The 18,146-nt window shown below is 37.1% G+C and overlaps 1 protein-coding gene across 1 annotated transcript; it reads right to left on the bottom strand.

Moving 5' to 3' along the window:
• Positions 1-4,145: 4,145 nt before the first annotated feature.
• ccdc69 (coiled-coil domain containing 69) lies at positions 4,146-17,875 on the bottom strand. The gene is made up of 9 exons (XM_060885790.1): positions 17,600-17,875; positions 11,221-11,281; positions 10,233-10,411; positions 8,000-8,087; positions 7,842-7,915; positions 7,577-7,678; positions 7,343-7,462; positions 5,826-5,923; positions 4,146-5,442 (listed from the first exon to the last, which is right to left on the bottom strand). Exons 1-9 carry the CDS (start codon positions 17,645-17,647, stop codon positions 5,268-5,270), a joined length of 945 nt encoding a protein of 314 aa, XP_060741773.1. The 5' UTR covers positions 17,648-17,875; the 3' UTR covers positions 4,146-5,267.
• Positions 17,876-18,146: the final 271 nt, after the last annotated feature.

Below are 18,146 nucleotides of genomic sequence, written 5' to 3'. Positions count from 1 at the left end.
ATCAAGCATATGGAGGAGTGTGAGGAGAGCTTACAGCACCTCCATCAACTGGAGTGAAATGATTCACTCACTACCAAATATACCATACCATTCCATCATAAACATATTTATGGCATCAACTGACAAATTTCTCACTGGTGACAAACAAATGACAGACATGTTGACACAATGAAAGGCATAAAAAAAATTCTCCACCTCAGCTGCAGTGTATTCATTTGAAAGCTTGGATATGACAGTACTTTGCTGTAGGTTTCCTCAGCTGAGACCAACAGAGATGAATAATTGTAGTCACCAATTTTGCTACAATGGCGTCTCAGCATGTTCCCAGCTTTTGATTTATTGATTGTTTAGTTAAGCACTGCTATTATTACTGACAAATTTGACAGCGTGGCTCTTGCATAGACGTTTACAGTGTTATCTGTTTGAAAGCAAGGACAGGAACTGGTCCAACTTGTAACATATGTTCAACTGTAACACAGAGACCCCTTGTGGTTTCTTATGGCAGTTCCTGAAAATGGCATATGATCCTGGGGTATATGACTACAGTAGAGAGATATGATATAGCAGTTGCAGTTTTCAAGCATATAGTTTTTCACTATTCAAACAATATTAGCAATTAGTGAAGAAGCATCCAGCTGGCTTGTGTATGAGCTGAAGTTATGTGTATGTGTGAGTCAGGCCATCTGTAGTTGCAGTTATTGGGATGATTTAGGCCTACATTTGGCTCCAGCCTATACTTGATGACCAGGTACTGTTAAAAAAAAAAAAGCAAACAGTAAATAAGAACCAACCCTATGGTTAGTCTTAGTACTATAAATGAACCAACTTAATCTTTTACAACAAGCTAAGTTGGATTGTTACTAAAATTGAAGAGTTTAAAACTTACCATAAATACTTTACTCTATCTGTGAATGGGATTTTGGTAGAGCATGTAGAAAAAAAATATCGCAGATAAAAACAGAGGGCCATGCTGTTTAAATGAAATTATGATAAGACACTGAGCTCAACATGGTGGGTAAATAAGGGGCTGGGGGTAGTTAACCACACCTTTTAATCAAAGCTGTTTTCCCCAGGGTGCAATTTTCACCTTTTTTGTTCTAAGCCTAAGTGGCATTGAACACCTCTCAAGTCCCAAATAGCACATGGCATTAGGTTGGGTTTCTGAATAGATTCATTAAAAATCCCTGAAAATCGCTTTGACAATGAAATAGAATTTGAAATAAATAAGAAGCGCCTTTCACACATAACGCATGCAGAATGGGAACAGATGTAATGGCAACACGTTATTTTCCAGCGCCTTTAATGAATATGACTTCGATTACAGAGCAGAGCACAGATAGAAAACTGCAGCGTTCACATGGATAATAATGCACTGAGGGACTGAGAGAAATTCAGGTGTGTACAGAAAACCCTGCTCATTCCCATCTGAAAGAGCTGTTCCCTTTCTCTCCAAACCAACACAGTACAACCATTAGCAGATGTTAGAGAAGCATTTTTAACCTATTAGTAAGATATGAATTCACAAGACTTTATTTATTTATTTATTTATTTATTTATTTATTTATTATAAAGTAACACGACTGTTTATTTATTTATTATAAAGTAACAAGACTGTTTATTTCTTTATTTTTTATTTCTTTATTTCTTTATTATAAAGTCACAAGACTTCTTATTTATTCATTGTTTTGTTATTTTGTATTTCTGGATGTTCCCTAAGGGGTTTATTAAAGCTATAATCATAGTTTTGTAAATATAGACTTATTCAGTATTTGCTCTAGGAAACGGTCAATATTAAATTGTCAGCCGACAACATAAACAGTCCTAAATTCAACAACAAAGCATAGTATTCAGATTTTGTTAAGCTGTATGTAAAAAAGAGAACAATCTCTTCATTCAGTTGGTTGTCCAACTGTAAGTCCTTTACAAAACTGCTGAATCGTCTTATCCTGGTTGGATAAACAGATGTCCATGTATACAAAATAATAGGTCTATACACAAATTAATTGACAAACGATCATTCAAACAAGCAAGCTGAGCACATCATTTAGACAAAACGATGCACCTGAGCACTAAAATTTTCCACTTTAAAACATTGAACAAAGCGATTTTATGTATGCAAAGACAAGTTCAGGTGAAAAGGTTTGTGTTAGAAGAAACATTTGCTTTATTAGGTGCATTATAACCTAAAAAAATCTCAAACTAAAAAATCTACGGTTAGGACACAAGACTACTAAAGTCTACATTAAACACGAAGACAACTAGACAGCGTTCATTATAATTATAATTATAATTATTATTATTTTATTATTACTACTACTATTATTATTATTATTATTTTAATCATTACAATTATACTATTATTATTATTATTATTATTATTATTATTAGTAGTAGTAGTAGTAGTATTTTTTATTAGTCACTATGATAATTATTATATTATGATGTATCATATTATCACATTATTGTTATTGCACTCCATCCCCTTTCTTTCTTTCTTTCTTTCTTTCTTTTTTCTCCTATATTATTTTTTAGATTTTGGGAGGAATGTTTTTTTAAACAGACAAATAAATAAACATAACATGAAACAGTTTTGGCTAAAGAATTTGTTAGTTAATTAATTAGTAGCTAGCTAGATACCGTATATTTAAAGAACTGTCTGTGCACAAATGGCACATCCACATCAAAAACCTGGCCAACCAACACCGTCGCACTGAATTACTCCAAGAACTTGCTTAACAATTTCAAACCCAGTTACACCAAGAGCCATAATCCATTTTTATTTTTCTTAATATTTTTAAGAAATGTCATCCATCCATCCATCCATCCATCCATCCAGTTAAGTTTGACTATGGTATTACAATTTTTCTGTATATTAATATAAATATATTAAGCCAATAACAAGTACCAAAAGTAGAAAAACATTTTAAGTCTATATAATTTAAAGCAAAATCTCTGCTATGTGCGTTAAAGATGTTTTAAAGGAAAAAATAAATAAACGAAAACACAACCGCTTAATTGTTTGAAGAACTGAGAGAGACCTCCTGGAAAGATTTCAAAGAAGCAGGGGCACTTAATTCATCCACCTTTTCTTGTTGGAAGACTATTGGCATGAAATGTTAAGTGCAGGTGGGTCAGCACCTCTATTTGCACGAAAGGGGCTGTAACAGGACGCTGTGTTGACTACAGGTCTGCGAGCGTGTTGAGCTGCTTTCGTATCCCTTTCAAGTGCTTCCTCTCGGGCCACGAAGATCCTCCCAGGTGGCTGCTAAATGCTCTGGGAACCGTGTGACATCACTGCAGGGGACTGACCTGCACTTATCCCACTGCCTGGCCAGGTATTGTTCCAACATGTCAAACAGCCATAGAGCAAGTGATCCTCTTACATCCGCTCAGCCGTTCCACAAGGGCGCAGATTGAGGGAAGTGTTCCCCACCCCACAAAGTGAGCAGAGAAACTGATGAGGAAAAGAGGCCACAACAGGGCACACATCACCAATCAGGATGTCAATCACGTATCTCTGCTGCTGTTATTTGGCAAGAACAGAACCCCACTAACCATTCTCTCTGCATGGGCCACAGTGAAAGTGCGCGTCTGGGTAACTTGACTCAGCGCTAAAAGGGTCACTTGTTAACCATCAACATGAGATCATGGCACCTCGAGGGTGAGAGACCATGTAGCCAAAATAAAGACTTTCATTCCCCCTGGGAGTGAGTATAGTACCCTTACATTAAAAAAAAGGTACACTTTTGAAGAGTGGAATTATTAAGAATTTTACATGCAAGTGGTGTCTGATTCTATGCCGTCTACAATGTGGCATAAACACAGAACATTATAAACATTAAAGTGAAATCTTAGCGTTCAATCCTATAGTTAGTAGGTTTTTATAATGTTAAAATGCTACTATATGTCACTTCAGTCTGTCAAGTAGAGAAAATTAATCAAGTTTTGCTTTGTGGCCGTTTCATCATGACCGTTCTGCCCCCTACTGGCCACATTTCAATTCAGTGGTAGTGCATTTCTCAAAACGTAAATCTTTTCCATCTATTCTACACAAATTCTCTCAGTCCTTCTAACAATTCTGGAAGAACAAATCAGTCCACTCAAAGGCACCCAGTTACATGTACCCATGTGCATGAACAAACCAAAACATTTCACCTCAGATGCAGCTTTTATTTAATTTGAGTCTTTCTTTGTGAAGCCCTAAGAGGCACTTCTTCAGAGGTAAACACACAGTGGAGTATGAAAATGGGCCACAAAGAAGAAAACCTGGATGGACAATAAATGCCTTCATTCTCAGCAACATCTGAACACACATACAGCAGTGGTCTTTTAGCATCTGCCCAACACTGCTCTACATTTTTTTCTCCTAGCAGACAATGCTGTACACACAACAGTCACTCATATTTCAATTAACAAAAGGTTAATGCTCTCAAAATGTATACTAATGATCTTGTCTAAGTCTAAGCATGCAAACAAACAGGTCTTACATGTCCCAACAACAAAAGCCCTTCCTTATACAAATACATACATACATACATACATACATACATGAATGAATACTGTTGTAAAAGTGCCAGTGCATCTGAAAAGCTATTGCTTTAAAATACACTTACAAGTGCTTTGGCTTTTCTAAGGCAAAGAAAAAAAAAGGGAAAAAGGACAAAAAAAAAGAAAAAAAGAAAAAAATCAGAAAGCATCATCTGATGTCAGTTTCCTGGAATAACTGGAACATTATGCTAAATATACCCATAACAATTTTCCAGTAACATATTACAATGCATTAGTTCTCACTCCAGTGCCTCTGAACACAACTCATCCAACTAATTAAACCCTTCATGGGCTGGATCAGGTGTGTGAGGAAAACGAAATACCTCATTAAATTCCTCATCAAACTGCAGACATACATCATAATACACGCATACAGTATAAATGTTGATTGATCCAATGTAATTCTAAAATGAACCATATTACAGGTACTAAGATTTTAAAAAATATAATAAAAACCAAACTAAAAAATAAAAATAAAAAAAAAACAAACCTGTCATTATTTCCCAACTCTGACACAGTGGTTGAGTATATGCAAAACTCATGTAATAGGTCACTTGTTTCAGCATAGCATAAAAACCAGTTTCCTTAAAACAGTTATTTCGAAAGAAACTAGCAGCAGGCTAAAACTGAAAAGCATGGACTGCTTAACTCTGGTGTGTAAAAACACAAGGCTGTGGTGAGTGGAGTCCAGTGTGTGAGATGGTGGAGCTGAGGCCAGGTCAGCTTTGTGATACTTTAGCAGGTACTATGGCAGATATGTGAAAAGATGAGCAGGAGTCCCGTCTGTGGAGGAGTTTAAAGAGCAACTCCTCTTTTTCCTGACTGAGTTTCTGGCTCTGCAATGTTTGCTTCTCCAGCGCCTCCTGCAGCTTATTCTGCTCCTTGGTCAGTTGGCTGAAAGAAGGAAAATACAAGAGTCAGGAAAAAATATAAAAGTGCAAAGGTTATGGGGAAGTACAAGATAATATTCTTGCATTCTCAATATTAACAAATAAGCATACCATCAATATTTTATGAAAATAAAGAAAATATGACATTAAAGTTACTACACAATAATTTCTCTTACAATTTCTCTTTAATTTTCTCTAGCAGTAAATCATAGAAAAACTGTCCTTCAAGTCATGACATTATTCAGTAAGGAGGAATGTTTGGCTATATTTTGAGAACTTCCACGTGTTATTGCATTTGTTGGAATTCTCAAACGTGGGCAATCAAAAATGAGGTTAAAGTGCTTTAACAAATAGCTCATTGGAGTTTAAATGCTTAAACCTGCTTACTGTATTAATGTTTGATAATTGTCTGTCCGAACTCTGAGGTCCTCATTCTGCTGTAGAACCTGCAAAACCTGATCTTCCAAAGCCAGATTCCTTTCAACCTGAGAAAACAGCATGGACACAATCTGTGGGTATTTGTTGAACTTCATGGAGATAAAGAGGTAGATTTGAAATCCGTAACTAGATCATGACTATGCAATAATTAGACCACACTAGTCCCCCCCACAAACAGGGGGATGTCACTCTAAATTGCATGTAGGTGTGCGTGAATGTGCATGGTACCTTGCCATGAACTGGAGTACCATCTACGGTTAATTTTTGTAAACCTCATTGTTTCTGAGCTTACTGATCATAATGCAGAAATACCAAGCATGAGGAAAGAACACAATCCATCACAGACCAGCATACTGAACAGTATCATGTACATATATATGTAGATGGAATCATCCTATATTGTTTAAGTAGAAGACCATCCTCAGCACAGCATTAAATTTGGCATGACAGTGACATGGAATTTCATGTTGCAGAAACTGCCTACTGAAGACAGGTCAGCTAAACAGTCCTTAGTTTTCAGTGGTTCTATGGAGATAATGTTTCAGAAATGAATAAAACAGAGGGAAGGTACCAGGACAACAGAATAGCTACAGACAGAAATTCAATATATTTATAAACGGCACCTATACGGTTTGTGTATCTGACAAAATAGCAAGAGTGTAAACATGATGTCAGGGTGCCACTGAATCCAAGATAATATAATTGAGTGTTTCAACAGTTGGAATTGTGTTTTTTAGCTAAAAAAAAAAAAAGTTCTCTCTCTTTTTTTTTTTTTTTTTTTTTAATCATTTGCAAGTCAAGAGTTTGGGGGAGTTGTACATAATCAAGAAGCTCTAGCACTGCAATATGGAGTTGTTTGGAAACTCTGCATTTTGGTGAATTGGAATGAGAATCAGCACCTCCAAGTCCGAGGCCATGGTTCTCAGCCGGAAAAGGGTGGCTTGTCCCCTTCGGGTTGGTGGAAAGCTCCTGCCTCAAGTGGAGGAGTTTAAGTATCTTGGGGTCTTGTTCACGAGTGAGGGAAGGATGGAGCGGGAGATCGACAGGCGGATCGGTGTATCTTCTGCAGTGATGCGGTCGATATACCGGTCTGTTGTGGTGAAGAAAGAGCTGAGCCGCAAGGCGAAGCTCTCTATTTACCAGTCGATCTACGTTCCTACCCTTACCTATGGTCATGAGCTTTGGGTCATGACCGAAAGGACAGGATCCCGGATACAGGCGGCCGAAATGAGTTTCCTCCGCAGGGTGGCTGGGCGCTCCCTTAGAGATAGGGTGAGGAGCTCGGTCACTCGGGAGGAGCTCAGAGTAGAGCCGCTGCTCCTCCACATCGAGAGGAGTCAGCTGAGGTGGCTCGGGCATCTGTTCCGGATGCCTCCTGGACGCCTCTTTAAATCCAGCCTGAAAGTGTAAGAGGAAGAGGTCATTTGTTTCCATTCTGACCAAAAATGGTGAGTGGGAGTTTATACCAGGGCCTCCATCTGCTGCAGCTTGCTTCCCTGATCCTGTAAACGCTCGCTCTTCATCTCTATGACAATTAGCAGACTCTCCTGTTCCTGCTCCCAGAATTCACCCGGGCTACCATGAGTCTAACAAAGGAAGGACAAGATACAAAAGCAAATGTTGCATTCTTACTGAACACATTGTACAGTCAATAGGCAATTTATTGAAATTTCTATTCCATTTATTGTTATGAAATGTACTTGTATGTTTCTTTGAAGGTCTCTTTTCAGTGTGGACTCTTTTACTCGCTGCTTTAACTCTGTGAACAACTTTAAGTCTGCCGTCAGTTGCTCAATCTGCTCCTGTTCAGAGTTCACACAGAGTTCAGACCAAAACATCATTCATATCAAAATGGCATGTGCAACACAACACACTAAAACAAGGTTTATAAAATATAACGTATACAATTCATAAAAGAGAAAACTGACAGTCAGAACCGCAGTGTTTTCTTTTCAATTTAAGTACCTTTAGAGCAGTTTCAGCTGCTGTGTGCGTTTCTTGCAGTGCATTCTTCTCTTCATTGTGAAGCTTCTTCAGCTCTGTGGGGAAAACAGGTACCTTATTTTATACGGGTACATGGATAAAAAAAAGTGCATGCTTGCTGATTAGTTACAGGTACATACCTTCCACTTCTTTCTGGTGCTGTTCCTTAGAGCTCTTCAGCTGGTTCTCATGTACAGCACTGAGCTCAGCAGTTGTCTCAGACTTTACCTGTTGGCATGAAAATGTATTAACCATATGATTAAAAAAAAAAAAAAAAATACACAGTGCTTTGAACCCGCACATCTGTCAAGTAGAATCGTTAGAATATTTTTTTTTAGAAGCTAGACAAAGCATACGGTTTTCAGCTGGTGTCTCACTGCTCTTGGGGAGGATGTGGCTTTAGACAGGTGATAAATGTACTCTGCAGCACTTAAAGAAACAGTCTTTAAAAAAATAAAAAAAAAAAAGCCAGGGAGCACTAGGATGATGGATAGCTGAACACACCTCATGCATATCTCTACAGTTCGAGAAAAACATCAGACGATTCCCTGTAGATTTACAGCATGACTACATGAATCATGACTGAATTTTGCAAAGCATACATCAGGCCATCCACCAAATGTAAACAATATAGGTAAAGAATCCAGCTCTGCTGACAAACCCTAAAGTAAATGTCGAGGTTATGTAAGAAATTTACATTTAGTCTTTTAGAGTAAACTCTTATCCAGTTTGTACAAGAGCTAGAGTGGTCTAGGTGGTAGCAACAACTTCAAACCAAAGCACACAGACTTTACAAAAGAGAGCCACTAAAATGACTCAAGATAAATTAAAAAACAGCAAGAAAGATAAAATTAATGCAACTTAATTTTGGGGGAAAAAAATAAAAAATACAAGATGGTCTAAATGTTTTATAAGAAAAAGATCATTAAAACTGTTGCTGAAAAAAAGGCTCTTCTGACTGGAGGTCAAAGAACATTTCACCACAGAGAGACTGAAGCAGCCACATCTTGTACTATAAGCATGTGACAACAGCAGAAATGGACATTCCAAGTATATTCCTGAATATGACGACCTGGTGTCCATGTTCTGTAGTTAGAAGAAGAGATCTGCTGGATTTGCAGGTGCTTGCGTTACTGTGATCAGAGAGGTTTGATTTAATTAACTGGCATCCTATATATTCAGCAGTGATGAGTAAAATTCTGAGACATATACACTCAGCCCAATAATTAATTATATAGGTAGAAGACTGGACGGTGAAATGTCCAGTGAGCGCCTCAGTATTAAGCATGTGTGATGAATGCTTAGCCTCGTAAACAGAAGTTGTCATCCAGGAGGTGATTTTGAATAAGACAGCTGGCAGAAAACTGCACAAAGAACATTGACTCCTGACAGAGATACATTATTAATTAGTCATTTGTAGATGCAAGCACATTTCTCCAGGGTATGAGCAAGCAGAAAGCCAGCTTTGCAAAACCACAGAGCACACAATGAACAGGTCTGGCTTTGTTGGTCAGAAGATGAGGCAATAATCCCAGCTCCAAACAGGAAATAGTGATAAATACACAGAAAATGGGCAATATTCCCAATTACATTTTACCTCTCTATATAATTGAAAGGGCACCTTGTTTATTAGTGACAGTTTTACAGTTTGTAACTGGCTGACATTGTCTGGATTGTTTGCTCTTTTCTGTGTCTGAAAGGCTTGCAGCTTGAAGCAACTCGTCTGTGAAAGACCTGGTTCACATTCAAAGGCAAGTGGTAACTCTGTACTGCAATAGCCTAAACCCTGAGAATAAATAACCATTATTTGTTATAAAACTTTAAATCGCTAGGTTGTGAAGAGCAAAGCTCGTCCTTTCAAAGCTGGAAACTAGCATCAATAACGGCTGGTTACATTATTAGTCATGGTAATGTTTCTGTTCGTCTGCTAAAAGCAACTCAAACCACTCACACAGGCAAAAATTGGCTATGATTAACACACTCTTTGTATCACTTTCAAGTTTTGAGAGAAATGGCACATGGAGCCATGATTCACCTTCCACATTCTTTCATCTCACATTTAGTCATCACTTATTTAATAATTGAGAATTCAGTGCATCACAATAATAAACCCTTGTTATTCCTCACTACAGGTGGATGCTATGAATCATTTAAAAATTCTCTTACAGCTTAGCTTTCTGATGTTGTTTCTCCTTATTTATGTGCTGCCCTAGTTTATAGTAACAATCTATCAGGATACATTTTTTACACACGTTGTTTCTGAAACAGTACTTATGCAGAGCATTTAGGGTCCTCTTCAGAACACAACCAGAGACAGCGCCAGGGATTCAGAAGTTATACAAGTATATACATGAAAACTTTTCATGGAGTTACCATCTCAGTGAGAGTGTGCACTAGCACGCAGAGTTCACCGTGATGATGATCCTTCAGAAGCTGGTCTCGCTCTTCACTTCCTGAAGCTGCAAGGACTTCATCCAAGATTTTCACCTGCCACTCATACTTCTCCAGCTGTGACGCTGGACCTGAGCCGTTCTCATCTGCTGTGCATTGTCCTGGTAAGTAACAACAGTGGAATGAGCCACAACAGGTTGTAACAATCTGCACCACAAAAGGATAAACAGATCTCACATCACATTGCTTGTCTTAATGCATTGCAGCCCATGCTTCATTAGTCCCATAAAGAATTACACAATAATATACAGAGAGTTCTACACAAAGAGAGTTACTTTGTAGTATTAAGGAATAGGAGTTGCTCCAGAACACAAATGAGATACAGCAAGCTGAAACACACTACACACAATTTCGTAACTGTGTAAAGCTCTTAATGGTGAAAAGGATGGCCTGCCCTGTAGAGTCACAAGTTTATGTTCTTCTTTATTTAACCATGTTCCGGTGTTTTTGTCTACCAACACGCTGGAATGTAAAGTAACCATATACAGTAGGAAGCAGTGTGACATGACAGAAATAAGAACTGGAAAAATACCCAACAAACAAGTCAGAGTAGTAAAGAGAATGACTAGAAGATGTATCGGATGTGGACAATTATCACGTGATCATTTGTGGATCATTTACTCACACAGACTCATTCTCAAAGATGGATTAGGTGTGTTATGAGTTTGAACATCTGTAGGGAATCAAGGAGACTGTCCTTACACTAATACCTAGGTCAGGCATTCTCATGTCATAATGTTGAGGTCACTATGGTATTGCTATTTTTCCACTGCAATTTGTCAGTGCTAATAAAATTATTAATATAATCTAAGTGCTTAAAGACAGCAAACATGTTTTTGTCCTAAAACACTCACTTGCAAAGGAGCATCATCATGTTTAAGTGAGATTTCAAGGACAGAAAACCACTCACCACTTCCATCATGAGTGCTGCTGATCTCCTTGAGAGGGTTTTCATTCTTTGTTTGTTTTTTCTTGAGCAAGGAAACAAAAAAGGAAAAAAGAATAAAATGAATTTACAACAATGATGCTTGCTTACAATGGTAGTATTTTTTTTACAACAGGGGTACAGGCTTTAGTGAAAATATAACAAAGAACATGACAATATATGCTATATATTAAAATTAGGGTTGCAAAGGGGCGGAAAGTTTCCAGTAAATTTCCGGTAAATTTCCGGAAACTTTCCATGGGAACTTAATCTGGGGAATTTTGGGAATATTAAAAATTGGAAACTTTAGGGGAATTTATGGAAATTTACGGGAATTTACATGAATTTATGGGAATTATTTAGAAATATAGGGAAATGTATATAAACTATATCATATACAAACATAAACAAACATTTTGTTTGGTCATAAGCAGACGCATGCAAGGTAATACAAATTTTAAAAATGACATCTTGACTGATTTAATTGTAAGTAGAGCTTTAACTGATTCTTTCGTTGAGTAACACAAAAGCATAATAAACATTATTATGCTTGTAATAAACATAATAAACTTAATAATTGTAATAAACATATTTCCCTATGATTGCTGTAAAATGAGAGCATCCCCCACTCATGCCCTTCTAAAAAGTCCCAATCAAAATGTAAAATGAAGCATTTTTTCTCAAGCTTATTAGGTCTCTGCTTCTGTGGTAGTCAATGCCTGGAAAATGGAGGTGAACCCCCCCTTAAGTGATATATGGAGGATTTTTTTATTTCAGGGGGAGTGAGTGTGTGGGGGAGGGTCATCAAATTATCTGTGCATGTGGTAACGCTCCTAATTTACTGCTTATTAAGAGTTAGTAAGGTAGTTATTAAGTTTAGGTATTGGGTACAGTTAAGAATGTGGAATAAGTTAATGCAGAATAAGGCATTAATATGTGCTTAATAAGTACTAATAAATAGCCAATATTCTATTAATATTCATGCTAATAAACAACTAGTTAAATGACCCTAAATTAAAGTGTTACTGTGCATGTTATGGAAGAATGCAAGTACATGCAGGGGGTTTGGCCTCAATGGCCCTCCAGTAAGCAGTGTGCTGTGTGCAAGTGACCGAGGAATGCAGGGTACAAGTCTTAAATTGCATTAAATTTTGTTTTAAACAAAATTATGCTGCAAGATTTTTTTTTAACTACATTTAAGTTCCTTGTTATAGGCAACTCTGCATTGCTTTTAAATTCCCAGTTTATTTCCATATATTCCCATTAATTCCCATATATTCCCGTTAATTCCCAAATATTCCCGTTAATTCCCATGGAAAGCTTCCAGCCTTGAAAATTGCCAGAATTTTGCAACCCTAATTAAAATATACAAATATATATTATTTTTTAAATAAAAACATTTGCAATTCGTGACATTGGGACGGTTTTTATCTATTGCTCAGTTCATTATACATGGCAAACTCTAGCCGCTAGAGTTGGACTAAAAGAGTCTAGCGGGACAAGAGGATTGCATTAAAACCTGAGCACTTCGAAATAAATTCACCAAGAAATTTAGGCATTAATGTTTTAGTCCAATATTTAACCATTCCAAAAAAATAATTAAATGTTTGACAGAACTGAACAATATTCAGAAACCGTTTAGGCAAATACCTAAAATTGAAAATATAATCGTTAAAGCCATAGTTATACAGAATCCAATACAAAGTAGAGACAATTTGATAGTTTTGTTTACATGAATTTAACACAGCACATGAACACCTTCAACCACCAATTCCTTGCAGTACCTTCTCCTACTTTGATAGTCTTCTAATGACTGCTAAATGTACATTACCAAGATTGGTTGTAGGAATATCAATTTTAAATAAACATTTGTCTGGATGTCCATGAAAAATACATTATTCATTAAGATGACCGTCATTCATTATTTCAACATACACCTGCCTTAGGGTGTGTTCATAAATAGCAACTGTCACTTTAAAGATTTATGAAATCTTTTGTCTCCATATTTACAGGCCAAAATATCCAACAGAAACAAGACTTGCTCATGAAGCATTTCTTTCCATAGAGAATCAACATTATCTGAAAGTTTCAGACTAGCTCTGTGTTTTTTCTTTGAAAGAAACCCAAACATAAAAATGAAATCCAACACAGAGTAATCATACAGAGAACTAGATGTGAAAGCAACTTCTCTGGATTTCCTACAAACGAAACCAGAACAAAAATTGTTCTGCAATTCAGGTGGTGACAAAGCATTAATTCATTAACCAGTCCAATGGGCCAGTCAGCAAGTCACAGTCATGTCTTTATTATTTCTATTGATATAATTAAATAAGTTGTGACTGCGTTTTTTTTGCCAACAGGAGAGTTAGTTTTGCATTGCACTTCATTTTACATGGCTTCGTTAGTGCTTCTACGTTTGTTTTCCTTATTTGTCTCTCATCCATGCAAATGAAAGAGTCTGTCTAGTTAAAATAGTTCCAAACTCAGGTTATTGGATAAGAGACAAATAATGCGAGTGAACACAGTCTCAGAGCCTACTTAATCAATTTATCTGCTAGTTCACTAAATAGCCCTGATGAATAATCTGCTCGTCCCAGGCAGGCTGGGCTGTTAACAACTGCAGGGTAGCCAAATTAATTCCACACCTGATCCTAACCTATGAAGCCAGCTATTTTGAAAATCAAATACTAAACAAATGTAGCTTCTCTTTTCAGTTCTACCTCTAAAACCAAGCCCCATTACATGCAAGTATGTTTTCTGGGTGCAAGGTAATGGGGCGGACTTTTACATATTCAAGTACAGTAAACTGAAATGCTTTTCTTGTTAGGAAACTGGGGCCAAGTATACTAATGCCTGACCAAGTAAATTTAATCACACTAGAATCTTTCTAAACCATCTTGGCAAATATTTGTGAACACCTGACCATTACACCCATATGTGCATGCTGAACATCCAGAGGTAGCTCAACTGTTGCTGTTCAATCTTCTGAAGAGGCTATCTACTAGATTTTGGAGCTTGGCTGTGGAGATCTGTCTATTCAGTATCAAGAGAATTAGTGAGGGTGCTGGAATCAAGTCACAAGTCCTCCTAGAGCAACCCTGGTAAACCATTCTTAAGAGATCTCATGTTGTGCACAGGGACACCGACATGCTAGGACAGGTTAGTGTTCCTTAGTTCCAGGGGAGGGAAATTAATGCAACAGGATACAAAAATGTCGTATACAATTTAGTGCTTCCAACATTACAACAACAGTTTGGGGAAGATTCTTATTGGTGGTCTAGTGCCCACAAATGTTTGGCCATTTAGTGCATTTCGTAATTCTGAGAAATTAATGTGTCATCCTTCTAATTTGGCAGTGACATAAATGCAACCCAGGGTTAAGGTAAACAGAGTGAGACAGAAAGAAAAGCAGTAACAGGCGGAACCAGATGGATGGAGTGGGTAAAACATTCTCATTTCCAATTAATGCTTACATACTGATTACCCTACAAGTAAGACCGCTAGGCAGTAACTAACAAATGTACAGAAATTGTCAGTTATGTAATTTCATGATATGTATGGTCTGTTTAAGAAGTTCCTAATATTAACATGCTCTCATTTTCTGCACCCTTTCTTGGCTATGGTTTGAGATCATGTGTTCTCTACTGCCAGAAAAAGTCTGTTGCTTATAAAACAGGAACACGGACTGACTTACTGAACAGATGTGTTAAACAAAATAGTTTCTGACTATTTTCCCTAAACTAGTTTACATGTATGAAGGGATAACCAAACATGTAATGACCACTTGAAATGATCAGTTTTAATGTAGTCAGACAATGCATTTTTAAATCTATTTCTTTTACCAATGATCTGCTATTTTCACATGCCTCATACATGCAACTCATTCACTTCTTCGTGGGAAAATAAAAATAAACTGCAAATATATCAGTACATTTATATCATTAGTGCTCATTCATTACAGAGTGCCAAGATTTCTTACAGTAACATCTCTATATTTAACATTTCAACTAGACTTCATCTGGGCATATTTTCTGCTTGCACCCATAATCTAGTTGCACAGTTCAGTGTTTGCGGTCAATGGGCTAAATCAAAAAGTGTTCTAAAAATATTATGAGGGAATATTTATTTGAAGCAGATCTTTGATTATAATATTCTGGATTTGTCATAAACCCAGCCTGTTGCAGCTCACAGATCTCTGCCTTGGTAATGCGCCCAACAATTACAATCCTGCTAATTTATTAAGCTGTGTATGAACAATGGGACCAAGAGCTTCTACTGAGTAGATAAGTTACTGTCTGCTTCCAGAAGGTTTGCAAAACGTTTAGCAAATATTCAAAAGTTAATAGGACTTCAGAATGGATTGTTTACATGGAAAACGACTTCTACTGCATCTTGCCTTCTTAGATCTATTAAAAAATTTGAGTGGAAATAGACATGTTATGGGACAATGTGGAATTTCTGACATTATAACAGGTAATAAACACACCACAGAGAAATACTCAAGTGAACAAGTCTCTCCCAATGATGATATTCATCTTACTACCATGCAATACTAAAAAAATTCTTCACACACTGAAATACAGCTAGTCATTTATAAAGCCAAAGGGAAAACTCCCCCAGTCTTCTACAAAAATGTGTGGCTCAACTGTGAATGTTTAAGAATTCTCAAGGCCATTGCTGTCTGGGGGTGATTTAAGGTTTTGAAGCTTTTGTGGCAAAGCTAAAATACAAATGGATCCGAGATGTCCATGCAAAGTGCAAGATATCTCACATATGGACAACTTTACACAGGTCAGCGAGGAAAATTTCAAAATTTTTACACCCTACTGCTTTTAAACTTAAACATGGCTGCATCAGAATTCCTGCTTTGCAGATTACAGACAAGTTCATGTGGATTTCAAACTCAGATCTGGTGCATACATTAAGTAATCACCTAATGATGAAAATACAAGTCTGAACCCTTAACAAATCTGTCAGCAGATTCAAGTGTTCCATAAAGCCGGCCATCAGAAACAACTGAAGCATGTAAAAACTAAAACCACAACCCTGATTATGTCATTACATCCTGAAAACTACACTGCTTTCTACATTACACAGTTTACAGAATATACTAAAGAACCTGATGCACAGGATTTTTACTGCTTTGTACCACTTCAAAACAACAGAGCATGAGACATTTGTTAACCGGCTTTAGTGGGCTGTTATAAAGTTTGATGAACCCTTGGCTTTATTACTTACTGTCCGGTGTTGTTTTTGGGGTGTTCTGAATAAAGCCACCAGTAGTCTTCTCAAGTGCTCCCTTACTTAGGTCACGGAGACTTTCACACTTTTCCAGTTGTCGACGTCAACCACACAAAAGGCTTGTAAAAATTTCAAAGCATGGCCTGTTTGGCAAGTTTGCTTAGTGGTCAACTAAGCCTTAATCTTGGATTTCTAGACAGATTAAGCTACATTCATGACAAAAACACGTTTAGGGCTTCATAGGAAGTTCTATTTATTTTAATCAAATCTGTCCTTAAACACTAAGAGGAATCTGTATGTCAACCAAACACCACAATACACATGACTGCTTTTCCAGGCTTGGATTAAAAGTAGTCCAATAAGTGTCAGGCAAATGATTAAGCTGTTAAATGACGGGGAAAACGAAGAACCTTAACACACAGAAAAGCAACGATGATGAACTCAGATCAGGTTGAAGCTTGTACAGGTTTTAGAGCAGATCTTACACAAATACAGCCTCAATCTCAGGTATCATAAACATCAATCAAACCCTTCCTCTGAACCTTAGATGAAGGATGGCAAGGATGACTAAATGTCTCGAAACATTTCATAACATTCAGGTTTCTGCTGAATGTAGATGGTTGTTAGAGCAACACATTCATTTTCTGCTCAAAAGAAAACACATTAATTGGAATTAATCCCATGGAATTAGTGGGATTAGTACTTATGTACTAGAAGGACTATTAGTACTAAGTGGAAGGTTTTTAAATAGACTTGAACAAGCAAGTTTATGATGATATACAGGTTTGAGAGGAAGTGATTTATCCCTCCATCAAAGCCTAATATCTTTACTTAAGGAAGTTAAAAGACCAAACAAAAACACACGGTCTAACCCAGTGTCTGTAACGTTACACACAGCGTGTTACTAATCTACGATAAACACGTCGAGGCAATATGAACTCGAAACCGAAAATTTCTACACACAATTCTATAAACCTGACATCTTTTCTTCTGAGAAAGGAAGTCAGTCAGCAGCTTAAAGAGCAACAACTCATTTCCTTCCAGCTGGAAGCCGCTCACACTCAAGTGTTTTTCTCCATTTAAACTTTACTCTGAAATAAAACTCAAAGCTTTTTAAACCTACCTTTTTACGGCGGACGTGGACACACACTTTGCTGTTGTGACAGCCCATGACTTTCTTGTCGCCTCTGTGTGTTTTGTGTGAGGCGAAAGAGACAGAAAAGCTAACCGGCTAAACGACGCGTTCAAAATAGTGCAACTTGCACGAGCTCACCTCTCTCACCAGTGCACGCGCTGGGCGGCCACGCGCTACACTTTAATAACCAGCGTTAACCTAATAAAACACCAACATGACCCGACGTAACCTAACAAATTACTGTACGGCTACTCGAACAAAACAACAAACTTAGCAAGATGCAGAAAGTTTTTTGCTTTAAAAAAATTTTTTAAAAACATTGAAAGCGCTTGTGAAGTTTGAATTTTACCGTAATTACCGGTGTAGGTGGTCACCACAAAATTTTCAAATGTAGCATAAAAAGCACACTGAACTATTATCTTTGAATACCACATTTAAGAACTTACAAAAGCAGAGCATTGTGAATATAAATCATAATCATATTATTATTATTATTATTATTCAGATATTTTATTGTTTTTTTTTCCCACCAGAA

This window comes from Tachysurus vachellii, chromosome 13 (genome assembly GCF_030014155.1).
Source record: "Tachysurus vachellii isolate PV-2020 chromosome 13, HZAU_Pvac_v1, whole genome shotgun sequence".
NCBI classification, from domain to species: Eukaryota; Metazoa; Chordata; class Actinopteri; order Siluriformes; family Bagridae; genus Tachysurus; species Tachysurus vachellii.
This window is presented reverse-complemented; position numbering and strand designations above follow the sequence as displayed.